Genomic DNA, 20,292 nt, shown 5'->3' with positions numbered 1-20,292 from the left:
CTGACACAGCTGCCAACTCGGGAGATCAAGACTGTAACTGGCAGTTTCTTCTGTGTTGTGGGGTCAGTTGAGGACCTGTAGCTGGTCTTCTCAACCTCAAACCACACTCATGCAATCCGTTTCTCACATCCTGATGACATGATGACTCCAGTTGCTGTGCTAAAGTGAATACTGAACCCATGTGCAAAGGACTGGCAATTCCTCAGTGCTACATTGTGCAGATAATCAGCCATTGCACAGTGTGGTTGACCTCTAACGACCCATCCAGGATTTCTAGTGTGGAAACCTTGATAATGTGTCCACAATCTGGGAAAAAAAGGGCTACACCAAATTAACTAGCTATATATCTTAGTGTACACACAGATTCAGTTAAAAATCATCATCCGCCATCACCTGGCATCATTAGAAGCCATGATTCCCAAACCAACAACAGCAATCAGTGTTATCACCAGAGCAGCCACTTGACCACTTCAAACCTGAAATATGGGTCATTGTTGGGGTCTAAACGGGGCACTGTTTTCATGGTCATTCATCACTTACGAATATGTTTTGACCATGACAAAGAAAACATTAGTTTAGTAGTTTTTAGTGATGACTGCTTCTGTTTGTACGATAGTTTGTTTAATTTTAAAAGAATTGTTAAATTGCCTGCTTATAGTTTAAACACAATCACATAATATGATGGAGAGACAAATAAAGCAGACAAGCATACTACTAGGTCCTCTGCTCTTCCTAATCTACATTAATGACTTAGATTCTGGTATAGTAAGCAAATTTGTAAAATTAGCAAACACAAAAATAGGAACAGCAAAGGTCACTCAAAATGATCTAGATAGCATTCAGAACAAGGTAGACACAAGGCAAATTACATTTAAGAACATAAGAACATAAGAAAGTTTACAAACGAGAGGAGGCCATTCGGCCCATCTTGCTCGTTTGGTTGTTATTAGCTTATTGATCCCAAAATCTCATCAAGCAGCTTCTTGAAGGATCCCAGGGTGTCAGCTTCAACAACATTACTGGGGAGTTGATTCCAGACCCTCACAATTCTCTGTGTAAAAAAGTGTCTCCTATTTTCTGTTCTGAATGCCCCTTTTTCTAAACTCCATTTGTGACCCCTGGTCCTTGTTTCTTTTTTCAGGCTGAAAAAGTCCCTTGCGTCCACACTGTCAATACCTTTTAGAATTTTGAATGCTTGAATTAGGTCGCCACGTAGTCTTCTTTGTTCAAGACTGAACAGATTCAATTCTTTTAGCCTGTCTGCATATGACATGCCTTTTAAGCCCGGAATAATTCTGGTCGCTCTTCTTTGCACTCTTTCTAGAGCAGCAATATCTTTTTTATAGCGAGGTGACCAGAACTGAACACAATATTCAAGATGAGGTCTTACTAGTGCATTGTACAGTTTTAACATTACTTCCCTTGATTTAAATTCAACACTTTTCACAATGTATCCGAGCATCTTGTTAGCCTTTTTTATAGCTTCCCCACATTGTCTAGATGAAGACATTTCTGAGTCAACAAAAACTCCTAGGTCTTTTTCATAGATTCCTTCTCCAATTTCAATATCTCCCATATGATATTTATAATGTACATTTTTATTTCCTGCGTGCAGTACCTTACACTTTTCTCTATTAAATGTCATTTGCCATGTGTCTGCCCAGTTCTGAATCTTGTCTAGATCATTTTGAATGACCTTTGCTGCTGCAACAGTGTTTGCCACTCCTCCTACTTTTGTGTCGTCTGCAAATTTAACAAGTTTGCTTACTATACCAGAATCTAAATCATTAATGTAGATTAGGAATAGCAGAGGACCTAATACTGATCCCTGTGGTACACCGCTGGTTACCACACTCCATTCTGAGGTTTTTCCTCTAATCAGTACTTTCTGTTTTCTACATGTTAACCACTCCCTAATCCATGTACATGTGTTTCCTTGAATCCCAACTGCGTTCAGTTTGAGAATTAATCTTTTGTGCGGGACTTTGTCAAAAGCTTTCTGGAAATCTAAATAAACCATGTCATATGCTTTGCAATTATCCATTATCGATGTTGCATCCTCAAAAAAATCAAGCAAGTTAGTTAGGCACGATCTCCCTTTCCTAAAACCATGTTGACTGTCTCCCAGTACCCTGTTACCATATAGGTAATTTTCCATTTTGGATCTTATTATAGTTTCCATAAGTTTGCATATAATAGAAGTCAGGCTTACTGGTCTGTAGTTACCTGGTTCAGTTTTGTTTCCCTTTTTGTGGATCGGTATTACGTTTGCAATTTTCCAGTCTGTCGGTACCACCCCTGTGTCAAGAGACTGCTGCATGATCTTGGTTAGCGGTTTGTAAATTACTTCTTTCATTTCTTTGAGTACTACTGGGAGGATCTCATCCGGCCCAGGGGATTTGTTTATTTTAAGAGCTCCTAGTCCCTTTAACACTTCTGCCTCAGTTATGCTAAAGTTATTTAAAACTGGATAGGAACTGGATGACATGTGGGGCATGTTGTCAGTATCTTCAGTCAGTATATTTAATATAGAAAACTGTAAGGTACTGCATACAGGTAATAAAACTGCTCATTATAAATACCATATTGGATATACTGAAACTGAAGAAGGAATCTATGAAAAAGATGTAGGAGTTTATGTTCACTCCGAAATGTTTTCATCTAGACAATGTGGAGAAATAACAAAAAAGGCCAACAAAATGCTTGGATATGTAGTGCAAAGTGTTGAATTTAAATCAAGGGAAGTAATGTTAAAACTCCACAATGCATTAGTAAGACATCTAGAATATTGTGTCATTAGATGACTTTTTTAAGAGTGGCAGTAAGAATTAAAATGAAATCGAATGTTATGTTTTTTCTTTGGATTGCATTGTTGTTTATTTGCATATATTCAGAGCACAAACCATCTGTTTCCTGCCTATATATTACTAGTTTCAGTAAGATCCTTGCTTAAAGCTGGCCTGTTTCCAGTTTTTTAGAGCAGTGACCTATCACAAACTGGTATCATCAAGGGCTATTAATTGCAAGAATTATCTATGTGACTTATTGATCATGGCTGTGGTCCTTAGCAATACAATAATCCCAAAAAAAGAACACGGAAGGGGTGTTATAAAGCAACATACAGTGTATGGATCCCCCTGGGTATACACCGTTAGGAGCCAAGACAAGAAAAGCCACAAGTATTAAACTAAAGTGACAGTTAATTTAAGTTGACTGGAACAAACTGTCAGCTGAGTGAATCATCAACACTTAATAAGAACAACAACAACAAAAAAAGAGATACCCTTTAAGAGCCATGTAGTCATTGGTATTAACACCGGCATGGCCTGAATAATACCACTTTCAAACACAAATGCCGCTACTGAGCTGTCTCAGAGACGCTTCAAAAATTCTTTAAACTAACTATTCACACAGCACGAAACTGTGTAATCTGTGCCGGTATAATACTGTCATAACCCTTTCACACAGCCAAAGGGATCCTGTGTGTACAACTGTCAAACCTGTCAGTCAACAGATTGTTTTCATGGCAATAACAACGGAAACAAAACAAATAAATAAAGCAGAAAAACATGGGTAAACTAAAGAATGTGTGTGTGATTATATATATATATATATATATATATATATATATATATATATATATATATATATATATATATATATATATATATAGCAAACTTCAGAATCTATAGTCATATATATATAGATAAAGTAATATACTATGTGTGCAGAGAGAGAGAGAGAGAGAGAGAGAGAGAGAGAGAGAGAGAGAGAGAGAGAGAGAGAGACAGACACTGCACAGACGTGTCCTTAAAAGAACACGTTGATTGACCGGCAAACCGCGTTGGATATATGTTCATATAGTCAATAGATATTACTTACCGCGAATTCTTGACATTTGAAGGGACAGAAAACTTCCCTGTCTTGCTTTGTCCTCTCTCTCTCTATCTCTCTCTCTCTCTCTCTCTCTCTCTCTCTCTCTCTCTCTCTCTCTCTCTCTCTCTCTCTCTCTCTATCTCTATATATATATATATATATATATATATATAGGTTAAACTTCCTTCTTAAGTCTTGGGATAAAAATACAAAACCCTATCAGCATGTACAAACTATTAAGATGTATGTAACATAAAACAACCATTGTATTTTTATTATTATCATTAATCAGTTTTTTAATAGTCATTTCTTTATTTTTACATAATTTATAATTTATTATTAACTACATGTAAATTTATGCATATCTATTTGTATAGAGAAAAAACATATCTACATCAAAAAATACATACATATATATATATATATATATATATATATATATATATATATATATATATATATATATTATATATATACACACACACACACACACACACACACACACACACAGATATACACACCTTTTAACTTTGTTTTTATAAATTCACCCAAAGAAATTTATAATAAAGTAAGTAAGTCCGGATTCTTTAGTACATATTATTTTCATTCATCCGAACAGCCGTGTATTAAAAGTTGTTTTTTGTCAAGATCCAAAAAAAACGTCTACATGATTGCCGATGTTGTTTAACGGCTACAACAAAATTGCAGATGCGTTGTTTATATATATATATATATATATATATATAGAGATAGATAGAGAGAGAGAGAGAGAGAGAGAGAGAGAGAGAGAGAGAGAGAGAGAGAGAGAGAGAGAGAGAGAGATAGTTGCTTGCTTTGAGTTTCCTCTGCATTCACGAGAAGTCCCCCGATCACATTAACTGCTTTGTGCAGAGTCTTTGCCCCCAAATTCTACTGCACAGTTTAGTAGCTGCCACATCTAGAATTGTAAAATTAAAAATGCCTTAAGTTCTTCCGGACTTCAGTTACTACCTCATTCTTGATCAGCCATTGTATTTCAAATAAATGAACGCGTGTAACGACAAAAAGACTCCACATGTCTGGTATACAGTCGCAACCAATGACTTTCAATCCATGCCCACCATAGTGCTTCATAGCCTTTCACACAGGGGTTGAGATGCTTCAATGCAGTATAAAATATGAACAGCTCTATGACGGTATAGGCAATTCACACAAACCAAAATGCAGCATCAGTGCCGGTTCTGAGCTGTCATAACTCGTCTGTGTGAACAGGGTATAAGGCATCCATGTGCACTATTGCTGCAAAAAGGATAATCAGTCACAGTTATTGACTACCACTCCACACCATTAAAAACAAGATTCATTGACACAATATGACAACTGTTATTTGTTTTCAAACTTTGTTTATAGCTGTTTCTAGTTCAGTGATCATAACACCACCACTGAAATGATGTGCAGGACTGTCCAGGGTTTTGCCATCTCCATGTGATTTCAAATAAACAAACACACAATCTCAAAAGGGCATTTGCACAATAGAAGCATATTGCTGGAATTTCAGATGCAATTAAAATATCTATTATTAAAATGGAGATGTAAGAATTCAATTCATATGGAACTCCTACCTATTGTGTGGGCTGTTGTGAAATTGTGATTTATTATTCAATTTATGAATGCTTTCAGTGAAAGCCACCACAATTTTGAAGGGGGGAAAAAAACAAAACAAATTCATTTATTAATTATGAGCTGTTATCACATAATAGCACAGCAGACTGAACCCACAATGAAAACTATATAGCTATTAGTAAAAGGGAGGAAACAGAATAGTTGAAAATAATGATGAAATGAATCATTCATAAGCTACAAAGTAAACGATTAATAATACAAAATAAATTGCTACATTATCATCCGTCTCCATTTCTCCAACTCAGAAGTATATCTGCTTCTAACAAGATGGCTCTGGTTGTGAGCTGATGTCAGAACCACAGTATTCAGCTGTTATCTCATACATTTTATTTTGCTTATATTTATTCTGGACATGTTTCTAACAAACATGATTCAAAATAACTTTTTATAATGATTCATTTTAGAAAAAAAGCTAACCCTAGCCTCTGTCTCCTCCAGGGATAAGGTGGTCATATTTGAATAACAGGTTACTTTCTATTGTGCTGAGACGTTCAATCTTGATTCCTGCAGTCTTTAGTTTGCTGGTACAAGTCCACTCTCTTACCTACTTTTTCTTTTTGGTTCTCTCCAAAACTGAACAAGAGAACAGCAAAACACAGCACAAAGACTTTCAGTGAAGTTAAACCTGTTTATAATGGAAAAATAATGTATGTACAACATTATGAAGGCTAAAGTGTTATACTGGATCTTTAAAATTGAATAACATAAACATACTTGTTTTCTAACAAATTACAAAACAACCCCCCTAGTAAACACACTTAAATCTGTCTGCTCTGCTTTGGCAACATCCCTCAAACAGGAAAAGGCACTAACACTCATCAGTAGTTTTTCACCCAGGACCGTTCACTATAACCGTCTGGTATACATTGCATATTAAAACTGATATTATGCATGTTCAAAAAAAAAAAAGTTTACCTTTATTAATTGTATTAAATGACTTATTTTGAATGCTTTTTTTCATTTCAGTACTGTGTTCAACATTTATAAATATGCACTCTAAACAAAATCCCTAAACTTTGAATATAAAATTGTTTGTTAATTGAAAGCACTCTCCATACACAAAATGAAGTGAAGCTACAGAAATCAATAACCTCCCAAAACAGAGCAGAAAATCACAGACAGCAACACAATTTGGCGCATGATTGCTGTCCTTTCTCACGGCTCTGCATCTTACCTCAGCATAATTCATTTGACACACAGGCATCCTAAAGCATTTTGCATTAGCAAGAGAGTGTCTTTAAAATACCTGAACACAACACTAATGGAATAAATTTAAGAACTTTATTTTTATTTTTTTTAAATGAAATCACAGTGGTCTTGTCCTATTTCTTGAGTGTGAGACCTGTCTTGGTTGACGTCATTTAAATCGTGACATCATGATGTCCACATAGACTTCTTTCTTTTCTATATGCCACATCTTTATGGTCAGCACTTCGCAGAGGCAGAACGTTGGAGTGCACAAGATGTTTTTTATATATATATAGATATATATATATATTAGTGCTGTGATAAATATCGAAACTAATATTTTTTTACATGTATTTGAAGATCAGATGTTCATATTCGCTAGAAATTACAAAAATACCTTGCACTTATTTACAACCTCACCATAAACTGCACGACAGTGTAAAAACATGGCAAATGAAAAATAGCTCTGTGTGATATGTGCAATTTAATATATAAAAAAAAAAAAAAACCAAAAAAAAAAAAAAAAAGATCAACACAGCAGCTCGAGCCTCTATTTAAAAGTTTTAGACAGCAAAATGTAAACAAACCAGATTATGCACATGCACGCATAGTGATCTCTATGGAAAGCCATCTGGATCAAAAAAGCTTTGTACTGCTTTAGAGCGAGTCACACTCTCACGGGACAGAAAAAAAGGAAATGTAGTTCTGAGAGATCCATGCAGGTACATGTGAAGCCATCTTGAGGCAGGAAATGCAATTTAAAGGTTTAAAAAGGTGGTCAAAATGTTAAAAAATAAATAAATACAAATAAAACAGTACACACACCTTACGTAAACAGCTGTAGCAACACATGGGAACAGGTAACACAAAGGTCCTTATGCACCCTTTAATAAATTACTAATCTTAAAACAGAGATCAAATGAGGCAAATGGCGACTCAAAACACAAAGCAAGTACCAATACATTTTAAGCAATGATCATAGAATCCAAAAACTGACAAATAATACATTTTGTCAGATTATCAGGGACATTTAGTATAATCATCACAAGGAAGCACCAGCTGTAAGATTTCGGTTTCTTAGTCTAAATCTGTCCTATTCTAATGTAAAACCATTCATACTACAAAGGCCACATATGTACAGTGACAACATTTATCAGAGTCCCACTGGTGTATTGATAGACATCTACACAGCAGTGTCTCCCCACAGAATGTAAGTGACACTGTTGTATATAATATCGTCTAATGCTTTGTACTCATTGCGATTTTTCCTGTCACTCACTGCCAATCAGATTTGGCTTGGGCACACTAAATCCATTCAGAGGGTAAAGACATCTCACACTGTAGCAGCTAGTTACATGATGTGTTTTGTAGTGCAGCAAGTGTAGAGATTAATGTGCAAATGAGTAAAAGATACATATCTACATCACTAAAAACTAATTTCCCGAAGTCTGAGAGTGTATTTTTCATCATTTACTTCTTTCTGGAGGCAACATTTAAAAAAAAAAGAAAGCAAAACTGAAGTAGTACAGTAGTCTGAATGACCTCTTTCCTACTGTCTATGTGAACCGCATATTTTAGCAACAATTTGGAATGTGTTCAACAGCTACACTTAACTCTCTAATCTTAAGACTTGTTAACAAGCAGATCCTGTCACACAACTAATAAAACAGTTGTGTAACAAAAAGAAAGCAGAGACTCAAGAACTAAAAGAAAAGTTAAATCTACCAAACAAGTTCTATGTTTAACACAGTGCAGGAGAAATGCAGGGATCAACCCAGGGATGGTCATTCAATGCTGGGAAATCAACAAAAATAAAAGCAGCAAAATAACAAAACATTATTTTCCCAACGTAGAGAATGCTCTGTCTAGGTACAGTAAATGGCCTCAGTGAGTCATTTGACTACCGTCTCTTATTTGGCTGCAAACAGTGGAGTAGTGCTATATTTAGAATTTAGGGGTCGCTATTATTTACCCCCCCCCCCCCCCCCCCCCCCCCCCTCAACCCTACCACGCCGCCTGCAGTCCCTGTTTCCCCACACTCAACAGAACTGCAGCTTATCACTAGTAGTTACGGTATTTGAAAGGGCTGACAAGTGTACCAATTGATTACAAATTCAGACAATCGGGTATTGAGGTATTACTGTAAAGCAACTAGACATACATCTATTTATATTAAAGATAAATAAATAAATAAATACTGTACATATTTTCACAACCAGTTTCATACACTTATACACAAACACGATTAAAACAATGTCTATTATTATTATTATTATTATTATTATTATTAATAATCCTATGCGTAACACTCCCCCTTCTCATACATGGAATTGTTTGGCCAAGAATCGGCTCGTCACTGTCCTAATGCAGCTGCTTAAGAGCGACGGACGCTGAGGTTTTGAAACAGAAGTGCATCTGTTTGCAAAAAAAAGATGTGTAAGGCAACAAGTACCCTTTATTTGTTTGTTGTGATTGAGTTTTATCTTTTAAATAAACGTTTGGCTTATTATTTTATCTACATTATTTCTTATATATGGGTCTAAAAATAAGAACTATTCCAATTATTACACCTAATTGTAAAATGCTGACACCTCAGCACAGCGTTAATACAGGTTCCCTTCATCTTTCTTCATTATTCACACCTGTTGCTCCAGACCTATATTCAAACTTGTTTCATTAGCTCTGTTTTTTTTACAGTTATTGTATTCTTTGCTTATTTGTATGGGTTATACACATGTATATTTCCATATATTAACAACAGGAGAAAAACAGTTCAATATTCTACACGTGAAGTATAGAAGTGGGGCTCTCCTTGCCCAAGAGAAGTGGGGGGGGGGGGGGGGGGGGGGGGCAGACACCCCTGGCTGCACAGTACGTCTATCATTTTCTATGAACACAGATGTTCTAGTTCCTACTAATGTTACAAGAGCCCATTTTCCTTTCTTTAAACTGAAATGTTAACAAACTATAAATGTCTCTCCAGTCTTCAGGCTAACCCATGAAACTGTCCACTCACTCTAGTACGCAACAAAAATCCTTTGGATATGGAAGGAATAAATAGAGATTTTTAAACCGTACAAAAGGAATGTTTTATTCAAACATGTTTACAATGCGTTTAGGATTGTGTTCAAGAATGGTGTGTATATGTTAAACACAGTACTGTACTGGTACTTACCATAGTCAGTGATTTTGCATGATACCAAGTATAGTTCTTTTAGGCTCTGTCCTTCCTTCGCTATAAACTCCACACATCTGCAATAAATAACAAAATGGTAAAAAAAATAAAAAAATAAAAAAATCTGATAAGTAACTGTGACACTGTTATAAAATATATACAGTAGGGTAACATGACATTTTTATTTCCATAACCTTTGTTTAATTACCATACTACATGATGTGGTTATCTCTAGATCTTACATACTACATGCTTATTAATTAATGAATTGATAGTAAGAAAAATGAATTAAATCAAATGTCTGTACATGCATAAAACTTTAATTGAATTCAAAATATTAACATTTCAAAGAAAATCAGTAAAAAATCTGTATCCACACACTGCACTCAGGGGACTTCATATGTAGACCGCAAGGTCATGAAAAGCCCTCAGCAGGATTTAAAATACCAGGTAGCAATTAATTTTAAATGGTCCTAATGTTGTTTTTTTGATGTCAACAGAAACTGCACTGCTTAGCAGTTTTAATTTTTCACCAATTCCAAAGTACACCACACATGAATTCTAGGGAAAGATAAATGAGTCAGACCAGCCAATTTATATAAATCAAACTGATGAACAAAATAACTCAGGCTGGTTATAAACCTCAGTGCAGAATGGTACACAGGATCTAGTTTTCTTACAACCATGATAGTAGAGACTCTATATATAATGTCCCCAAAATCAATCATGCAAACTTAATAAAGATCATTAAATAAACTGATACTGTAAGGAGAGACAAAGAAGGATAGAGATAGACAGCAATTCAAACATTCATATATATGTTATGTGGCCACCTGAACTTCAAATTCTTAAATCCCTCTTTAAAAAGTTGTATTGTTTATTGAAACCAAACATATAGATCTCATGTGCAAAACATATTCAGCCTCCAGGTTCAAATGATGCAAGAACTGGTAACAGATGCCTGCTCAAAATATTAAGTCTGCAGATTTGTGTTTCTTGCAGTCAAAACTCAGAGATATGGCATTAGTGACAATTGAAGAGAACTAATGAGGAAATATGTCTATCATGCTAGGAAAAACAGTGGCCTGTGGAGACCTTGTTACTGTTTACCATGCACTCAAGGACAAAGCTAATTAGACAGACATTCATTGGTAAGGCTTACACTTTTAAAGCCACTCTGACTCGCATCTGAGGATCTGAAGTAAATGGTACAATACAAGGTGCATTAATGAAGGTTTTTGATCATTTAAATGCAACACACACCTGTGTCCTCTGTGTCAGAAGTGCACTCTTTATTAATGAATACCCTTTTTGCTTTAGGAATGGCAATTGAAAAATGCAATAAAATCATGTCTCAACAACTAAAAGGCTTTTGGTTGTATTTTTTAATTTTGTTTTAATTTTTTATTGATTTACAATATGTTAAAAATAGATATATTATTATTACAAGAATAAACCACCGGCGGCAGCAGCACCACCAAATAGAAAAATAATATATCTAATGCACCTAAGAAATAAATATAGAATATCGCTGTGTTTAATGCAAAAGCATTACGACTGATTTTTAAAATGTAACACTGAAAAACAAAACTATTATTTCTTTATACAGCTATGGCCAAAAGTTTTGCATCACCCTAAACAATGAACTAATTTTGCTTCATAAGGTCGAATGAAACCTGATGAATAATGTCACGTTAACATATTGAATTACATACCGATTTGTTGCTTTCTATATACTAAGAATGTGGCATTTCAAAATCTAACATGAAATACTGTACTACTATTATTGCTTCTGGTAGATTTTTACAATGTCAGTTTATAGTTTATTTGATTACACGATGTTCAATAAAAGGTCTAAATTATGTTCACATCATTTTTTGGTTTTTTTATGTCTCAATCCTAAAATTCTAGGTGCTGGAAAAGCAACAAAACTGAACACAAGATGTTTGTTGTTCCCCACATTTCCAAGAAAAGCTGTGTGAAACCAATCACATGCTCAAGCAAGTATTTCAAGCTAGTAGTACTTTAAGCTTCAATAACATGAACTTACATACAGCAGTATCATGTTTTTAGATGTGCATCCACTTGTTGCAGCTCGAATAGAAACAGCTGCTATGCATACAATAATGTACAGTTTTTTATCCACTAATCTACATGTATGTTGTTTTTTGTTCCGTAGATGCAACTTAAGACTTCTTTAATCAGGCTGCTTTAAAGGGGTTTCCATGGTGACAAACACACTCATTTCTGCAGAGGACTGATTACCTTGATGAATGGCACTACTGTGGAAAGGAGAAGCAAAAATAACTGTCAGAGACGTTGACAACGAGTGTAACTGACAACACAGGGGTTTTAAATTCCAGAGGTAGAATTGGATATGTTGATAGAGCATGTTTCCTTATTTTTAATCAGCACAGTATCCATTTATGTATGTGATGTTTACAGATAACTATTTTCTTTGTATAAAGAAAAATAAATATGAACAACAAAGAAATGTAATATTGTCAGCTTTGGCCATTTTAAAAGCACTGAATCATTGATGAAGCTGAACATGGATAAATTGCCCTGATATAGTTATGCCTTGCACAAATGCAATATAATCTGCATGAGCGAGTACTCAATGTGTCACTCTACATCCTAATAAATAAAGCACACAATGTGCTTACACTGTATATGATGTTTGTCACAATAGATGCACCCTTTATTAACACTGTAGTTGGGAGCCATAGTGACAAGATGGCTATTGGTGTCACTCCTTATATTTAAGTGCAAGTGCAAATGTATTATGGTACAAATGGGAGCAATAGCCACACCACATTATAACTGGTTTTGTGGTATAAAGGATCACCGTCCCTTACTTTATATTTATTTTCTGTCCTTGCAGTAAAACTGGTTATTTTACCTAACTGAAGCATCAGAAATCTCTGTCAAAAATGTGCTGAAACAAAGTTTAATATCCAGATTGTCATCTGAATGAATGAATAAATGAATAAATAAATAAATAAATAATTTAAATAAAGATGAAAGTACAATACTATATTATTAGGAATTTCACATACTGGCAGGCCCAGACTGGGTTTAATTACAGGTCTCGTTTCTTATTCTGTGCTATGTAGTTTATGCATGCTGTACAATATTTGTTGTTTTCCGGTTGCTGTTTTCATTACTCTTCCTTTTTAAATTACAGTCCTGTTCTGTAGCTCCTTAACAGCAAGTTCAGAAATGTAATTTGGGTTACAAATGGGCATGGCACTATAAAGATTATGTGTTGGAGATACTCACTTAAATGAACCGGGGGTTCAGACTATAAGGGATTGACTTCCAGCTTTAATGCAAACGTATTAATGTGACAGCGTTGTTTGCACCCAACTTGGAGGCTTTGCACAGCAGGAATGGGAGGGAAATACAGTTTACTTCATTTATGAATAGACAAGCCCCAGAGTTAAGAGCATAAATGAGCGCTAAGAAAACAGGGTCTATCTAGCTCTGATTTTTAGACAATCAACAAGTCTGGAGGCAACACCTTGCCAACCAGTTCAGAGAACAAGAAGCATTACTTTATTTATTGATTTACATCATGGATTTAGATCAGCAAAAACTCATTAGCAAAATACAGAAACATATTCTGCTGATTCGGACAAGGCAGCTAGAAAATGACATTGTTAGCTTCAGAAGTGCACTCAAAGACTGGGATAAATGCAATACAAAATGTCCAAGGTCTGACAAATGTGAAAACATCCAAGGACACTGCGTATCTCAGCTGGAATCCTAAACTTTCCTTTAGTCTTAATTAAATAATACAGAATAGGACAATAGTGAAAGTGGAATACAGACCTTGTTCAACTCAGACTCTTGCAATAAATTTGTCCCACAAAGTGTCCCATATGTGCTGACACATACCTGATATGCACAACCACTTTACATCACACAGTTTATTTGTTTTGTTAAAAAGCCAAGGTTTTTTTTTTTTTTTTTTTTTTTTTAAACTTCCAAAGCCACTACAAAACATTTCTATGGACCTCTAGCATCCCTGTGCCAGCATGGGACAAAAAATGTGTACCATTCCGGCTGTATACAGAAACAATGCAAATACCCAGGGCTCTACACATTGTTGCAAATACTATCAAAATCTAAAACTTTTTGTTTTTTCCAAAATTGCATTGCAATTCTAGACAGTCAATTCTAGCATGGAGAATAAACTTTGGAATAAACATAAAAACAGCAACTTGAATGCCAAGGAAGCTTTGAGGGACCATCTGGAATTTATTGACAGACAACAGTTGAGAATGTGGACCCTGTACTATTACCACAGAACAGGACTATTTCACACCTTCACTACAGCTGAAAGGATTGCAACTTTGTTTTTTAAAAAAAACTTGGATAAAAATAATTTACTGGTTTCTCTAACATATGTAATTTGGCCTGGAATGACCAAACACTATTTACACTGTTCATTATCTTACAAATGTGTCTCTATTACACTACATTCCCTTCACAGTTCAGCTACTTAAGGAATGAAGTACAGCAGACTCCAATTTCTTATCTTTTGACTTGTAACCCAACTCCATTCTGTTCTGATGCACAACAGAGAAAGCACCTTCCTCCCCTAGCCCGGAACTATACAGGGTGAATGGTAGTATGGATGTTGGTATGGGAGCTGGGGGGTTATTCCAAAGGGAGACATTACACAAATAAATAACTATAGATTACGGCAAAAAAAATATGTTTGTCTAGCTCACCCTCGAACAAAACACAGTGTATTTTATTTTTTTTTAACTGACTTGAACTGAAACACATCTTGAAGCGACAACGGACACTGATGTCCAACCTCACAACAGCTGCAATGGTCCGCAACCTGCCTACAGCAGGACATGAGAAGTACAGCCACCAAGATTCCACTGAAACGAGGAGAACAAGGATCAGAAGAGAAGACAGAGCGAGTTTTAGGGTCGTGGTAAAGACGTCCCCCGATAAAACAAACCATGTACTGGTGACCTCTGGTTTTTTAGAATTATCAACGCTCCAAAAAAATTATTGAATTCTGACGATAGATATATATATATATATATATTTAACTGAATATGAAATGCCTTTCAGTCTACAACAGACAGTGATTACATCAGCTAAGGGTAGCAGTTAACCCTCGAGCTTCTGGACAACATTACACCTCACCCCTAGGCCCTTTCATAACACTGGCTCTGTTTTGATCTTATCTTGTGCTGCACCCTATCTTACTTTCCTACTGAAACTTTCTGGTAACACAGACACCAGACACACCCTATTTACAAGCTTGTACAAACTGTATAAATATCAACTGCAGCCCCACTTGGGTTAATAGTCTCTTGTAGACTCTTCCCTTGTATACATTGATTAAAATATCTAGAGCTGACAATAAACCTGAATCCTGAGTCTTTTTGGATAGCGGAGAATAAATCCACTACAAGATCTATTCAAAAAGACTAATTGCTGCAAAAGGTGCTTTGACCAAGTACTGACTTAAGGGGCTGAATACTTATGCAACCATTAAATTTAATTTTGTACATTTTATTTGTTTTGCTGACATTTAAACTCCTCCTCATATAACAGTGTTTAGTGTAACCACTACAGCTTTGAATAACAAAAGTTTTTTTAAAAAACTGCAAACATTATTTGTAATTCAACAAAATGTGACATTATTGATAGGGGGTGTATACTTCTGCAAACCACTGTTGTGTGTGTGTGTGTGTGTGTGTGTGTGTGTGTGTGTGTGTGTGTGTCTGTCTGTTATTTTATATATATATATATATATATATATATATATATTATATATATATATATATAGTATATATATATATATATATATCATTCCAGCTCTATTTATAAAAGTAAAGGTAGAATATTTTAGATATTTTGTGAAACAGAAGCTAAGAAAAGTATGTATACATCAAGAAATGGCTGCGCTGTTGTCTAACACATAGTGACTGTTACAATGTAAAACAATCTCACTTACAGTGAAATCTACCTTCCATAAAAGCAATTTAAAATGGCAAAAAAAGAACACTTGGACAGTTTATGAACACATATCATGCTAAATTACACAGTACTGATTGCCATTATAAGATTCTACTTTAGTTTTACACACTAATATAACTGTCCTTACAAAAAACTCTTCCCTAACCTATACACAAGAAACGTGACACAAGAACAAGTAATTGCATTCTACATCATTTTGTTGCTAAGAAGTTTTGCTCTATCTTATAAATCCAAATATGCTGAAGCCTATCACTTCACATTTTCAAAAGCATATGGGTCAAAGGTATGCTTTCTACGTTTATAGAAACCGAAGTATACTGGACTATGCAAACCAAATGCTAAAATTGTATTTAATACAAAAGAAAATACCAACATTTCCACGCTGAACAAAACACAGGCCTATATAATTACAGAAACCTTCATGTACTGTATGACAAGATGGCTTGTAGCACACTGATTCAGAATATCAATTATCATTACTTTATAGGCTTTGAAGTCATTCCTAACATATTGAAAACCCTGTAGCTTTCATTAACCTTTGCTTCTGATCCATCCCCTGTGGCCCTAGAAATTCAAAACGTGACTTATAATTTTGAGACAGGAAATACATTTAGACCTTTCTTACTCATGTAGAACCGAAATGTCCCCTAAGCTATGGGAAAATTCTCTGTCGACCATTCGGTATTAAACTGCTAAAACATTGATAATAAAAGACCCAGGAGGCCACAAGTGTCATGGATTTGGTAATGACGATTGAATGGGATGTCAGTCAAGTTTGCAATGGCACGTGGGGTTTGGAGCTTGCAAAATGGTATTGGCAGCCAGTGGAAATGGTTGCAAGACCATACTGTTAGAGCTGTTTAGCACTTCTAAAATGATAACCTGCATGGAATTAACAGGGTATTCACATTGTTGTAAAAAGGCTATGGCAAGACTGAAAAAATGTCAAAATGGGGCTAACAGAATATTTAGACCACTGATTGGGTTAAAGCCTTTTTCTAATCCCACTCCAACTCCAGTATAAATTATGTGACAGACACCGCTCTTATTAGAACAAATTCAAGCAGCTTACTAGTAGCCTTTTTACACTTACAGTGGCTTGCGAAAGTATTGACCCCCCTTGGCATTTTTCCTATTTGTTGCCATACAACCTGGAATTAAAATGGATTTTTATTTGGATTTCATGTAATGGACATACACAAAATAGTCCAAATTGGTGAAGTGAAATGAAAATAATAACTTGTTTAAAAAAATTCTAAAAAAATAAATAACGGAAAAGTGGTGGGTGCATATGTATTCACCCCCTTTGCTATTAATCCTCTAAATAAGATCTGGTGCAACTAATTACCTTCAGAAGTCACATAATTAGTTAAATAAAGTCCACCTGTGTGCAATCTAAGTGTCACATGATCTGTCACATGATCTCAGTATATGTACACCTGTTCTGAAAGGCCTCAGAGTCTGCAACACCACTAAGCAAGGGACACCACCAAGCAAGCGGCACCACGAAGACCAAGGAGCTCTCCAAACAGGTCAGGGACAAAGTTGTGGAGAAGTACAGATCAGGGTTGGGTTATAAAAAAATATCCAAAACTTTGAACATCCCACGGAGCACCATTAAAACCATTATTAAAAAATGGCAAGAATATGGCATCACAACAAACCCGGCAAGAGAGGGCCGCCCACCAAAACTCACGGACCAGGCAAGGAGGGCATTAATCAGAGAGGCAACAAAGAGACCAAAGATAACCCTGAAGGAGCTGCAAAGCTCCACATCGGAGATTGGAGTATCTGTCCATAGGACCTTTAAGCCGTACACTCCACAGAGCTGGGCTTTATGGAAGAGTTGCCAGAAAAAAGCCATTGCTTAAAGAAAAAAATAAGCAAACACATTTGGTGTTCGCCAAAAGGCATGTGGGAGACTCCCCAAACATATGGAAGGTGGTAATCTGGTCAGATGAGACTAAAATTGAGCTTTTTGGCCATCAAGAAAAACGCTATGACTGGCGCAAACCCAACACCTCTCATCACCCCGAGAACACCATCCCCACAGTGAAGCATGGTGGTGGCAGCATCATGCTGTGGGGATGTTTTTCATCGTCAGGGACTGGGAAACTGGTCAGAATTGAGGAATGATGGATGGCGCTAAATACAGGGAAATTCTTGAGGGAAACCTGTTTCAGTCTTCCAGGGATTTGAGACTGGGACGGAGGTTCACCTTCCAGCAGGACAATGACCCTAAGCATACTGCTAAAGCAACACTCGAGTGGTTTAAGGGGAAACATTTAAATGTCTTGGAATGGCCTAGTCAAAGCCCAGACCTCAATCCAATTGAGAATCTGTGGAAAGACTTAAAGATTGCTGTACACCAGTGGAACCCATCCAACTTGAAGGAACTGGAGCAGTTTTGCCTTGAAGAATGGGCAAAAATCCCAGTGGCTAGATGTGCCAAGCTTATAGATACATACCCCAAGAGACTTGCAGCTGTAATTGCTGCAAAAAGTGGCTCTACAAAGTAGAGACTTTGGGGGGGTGAATACTTATGCACGCTCAAGTTTTCTGTTTTTTTGTCTTATTTCTTGTTTGTTTCACAATAAAAAATATTTTGCATCTTCAAAGTGGTAGGCATGTTGTGTAAATCAAATGATACAAACCCCCAAAAAATCAATTTTAATTCCAGGTTGTAAGGTAACAAAATAGGAAAAATGCCAAGGGGGGTCAATACTTTCGCAAGCCACTGTACATACTAGAGCCGAGCCCTCACAGTACGGCTAGTTTTACATTGGTCATTTTGTTGAGGCGAGCCGAGCCGAGCCGAGCCGAGCCGAGCCAGAACCGTAGAACTCTGGCTTCGCAAAATATTTGGTACTGTGAGTTTGTGAGTGACCCTTAAAGAAACCCAACAACCGGAATCAAACACTGATCCAAAGAATGATGAGTAAAAAATAATTGCATTTTACCATAAAAACTATTGCCCAAAATACAGGGAGGTGAACCTTGCAGGATCATCACGATATGTGGGTTTTTTGTTTGTTTGTTTTAAAACAAAAAGCTAAATTTCAACACTAGTAAGATAAATTTAGTTTTAATTAGTAGCTTTGAAAGGTTAAATAATACATAACCCACTAATTATTCAGGTATCCATTAGAGCCCAGAAAAATGCATTCAAGGCCAGCCTGTTTTCAGGGCTTAATTAAACAGCAAATCATTATCTGTCTTTTTCACCAATCACCCTATTGTAATTTAAGCCGGTTAAGTCCTTGTAACGCATATCGGTGAACTTCTGACAAAAAACATATGACTGTTCTTTTTTGTTTCTGCTCCCTTGAGCTAATAGGTCAGGCTTACTGAATAATTATGTTCACATTACTTTAACATTCATGCTAATATTTAAATACTTATGAGACTTGTTTCCAAGATACCTTCCATTATGTTTTGTTAATGGAAGTGCCCCCTGATTGCTATAATTTACAAGCCTGTAACTGGGTGTAATGCGTATAGCTGCTTGTTAATTAAAAACAATTCTAAAAAGAAGTTCAGAAGAAATTAACATTCACCTGGAGAAGTCAATCAGGTTTGCTTATATTGATGTAAACCTTCCTTTTTGTCCCGTACCTTTTGGTCCTGGTTTACAGTTGTACTATTCCTAAACAAGGTATGTAACATTCCCATTGCATCACCATGATACTAAAAAATACATTACAGTAATTAGTATGACACCACTGCAAGTAAATCAATTTCATATTTGTCAATAGGCGTACATACTGTAAATATATGCTGTACAGCAAGTACAGATGGATCTACTGTATGTATCTTTACTGTATGTAAGAGTATGTTTTTTGGATGGCACAAAAACTGTCTATGAATTACTGCATTACATCTATAGAGCCTGTGGCACCAACCGCCAATGCCAGATCTGGAATGGCCCTTGAGGTCTAGTTACAGCACAAACTATTGTAACTATATAATACCAACAGGAATGATAGAGAATTTCAGGAAAAGGTCTTAAGGATTAAAGAGAATAAATTACACATATCAAGAGTCTACTTACCATACAGCAATCACTTCGAGAGGAAGATGTGCCTGACAAACTAGTGCAGAGATACTCTGAGTTCTCTGTGTGGAATAGTCAGTGAGGAAGGAACAAATTCTGTGTATGTTACTGAGGAAGAAGCGACAGGATTGTGCCAGAGTAGAGATGTGCTGAGAGTAGGACGGGAGGGGGTCGAGGGTGACACCAAGGTGAAAGATTGCAAATCACACTGAAATAGCCAATTGCGAGTGCTTTTATGACTGTACTCATAAAAAAAAGTCCAAGGTCTAGACTGGGACATTCTAAACTCAATACACATTTACTGCTTCCATATCATAATGCATTT

General features: G+C 36.0%; 1 protein-coding gene across 3 annotated transcripts in view; it reads right to left on the bottom strand.

Moving 5' to 3' along the window:
• LOC121315017 (F-box/LRR-repeat protein 17-like) overlaps positions 1-20,292 on the bottom strand; it is a 272,761-nt gene that overhangs the window by 74,072 nt on the left and 178,397 nt on the right. For all 3 annotated transcript variants that reach the window (XM_041248866.1, XM_041248875.1, XM_041248884.1), the window contains exon 8: positions 9,902-9,978. In XM_041248866.1, the coding sequence (XP_041104800.1) occupies positions 9,902-9,978 (77 nt within the window). The remainder of the gene's footprint in view (positions 1-9,901; positions 9,979-20,292) is intronic.

This window comes from Polyodon spathula, chromosome 1 (assembly GCF_017654505.1).
Source record: "Polyodon spathula isolate WHYD16114869_AA chromosome 1, ASM1765450v1, whole genome shotgun sequence".
Lineage (NCBI taxonomy): Eukaryota > Metazoa > Chordata > Actinopteri > Acipenseriformes > Polyodontidae > Polyodon > Polyodon spathula.
This window is presented reverse-complemented; position numbering and strand designations above follow the sequence as displayed.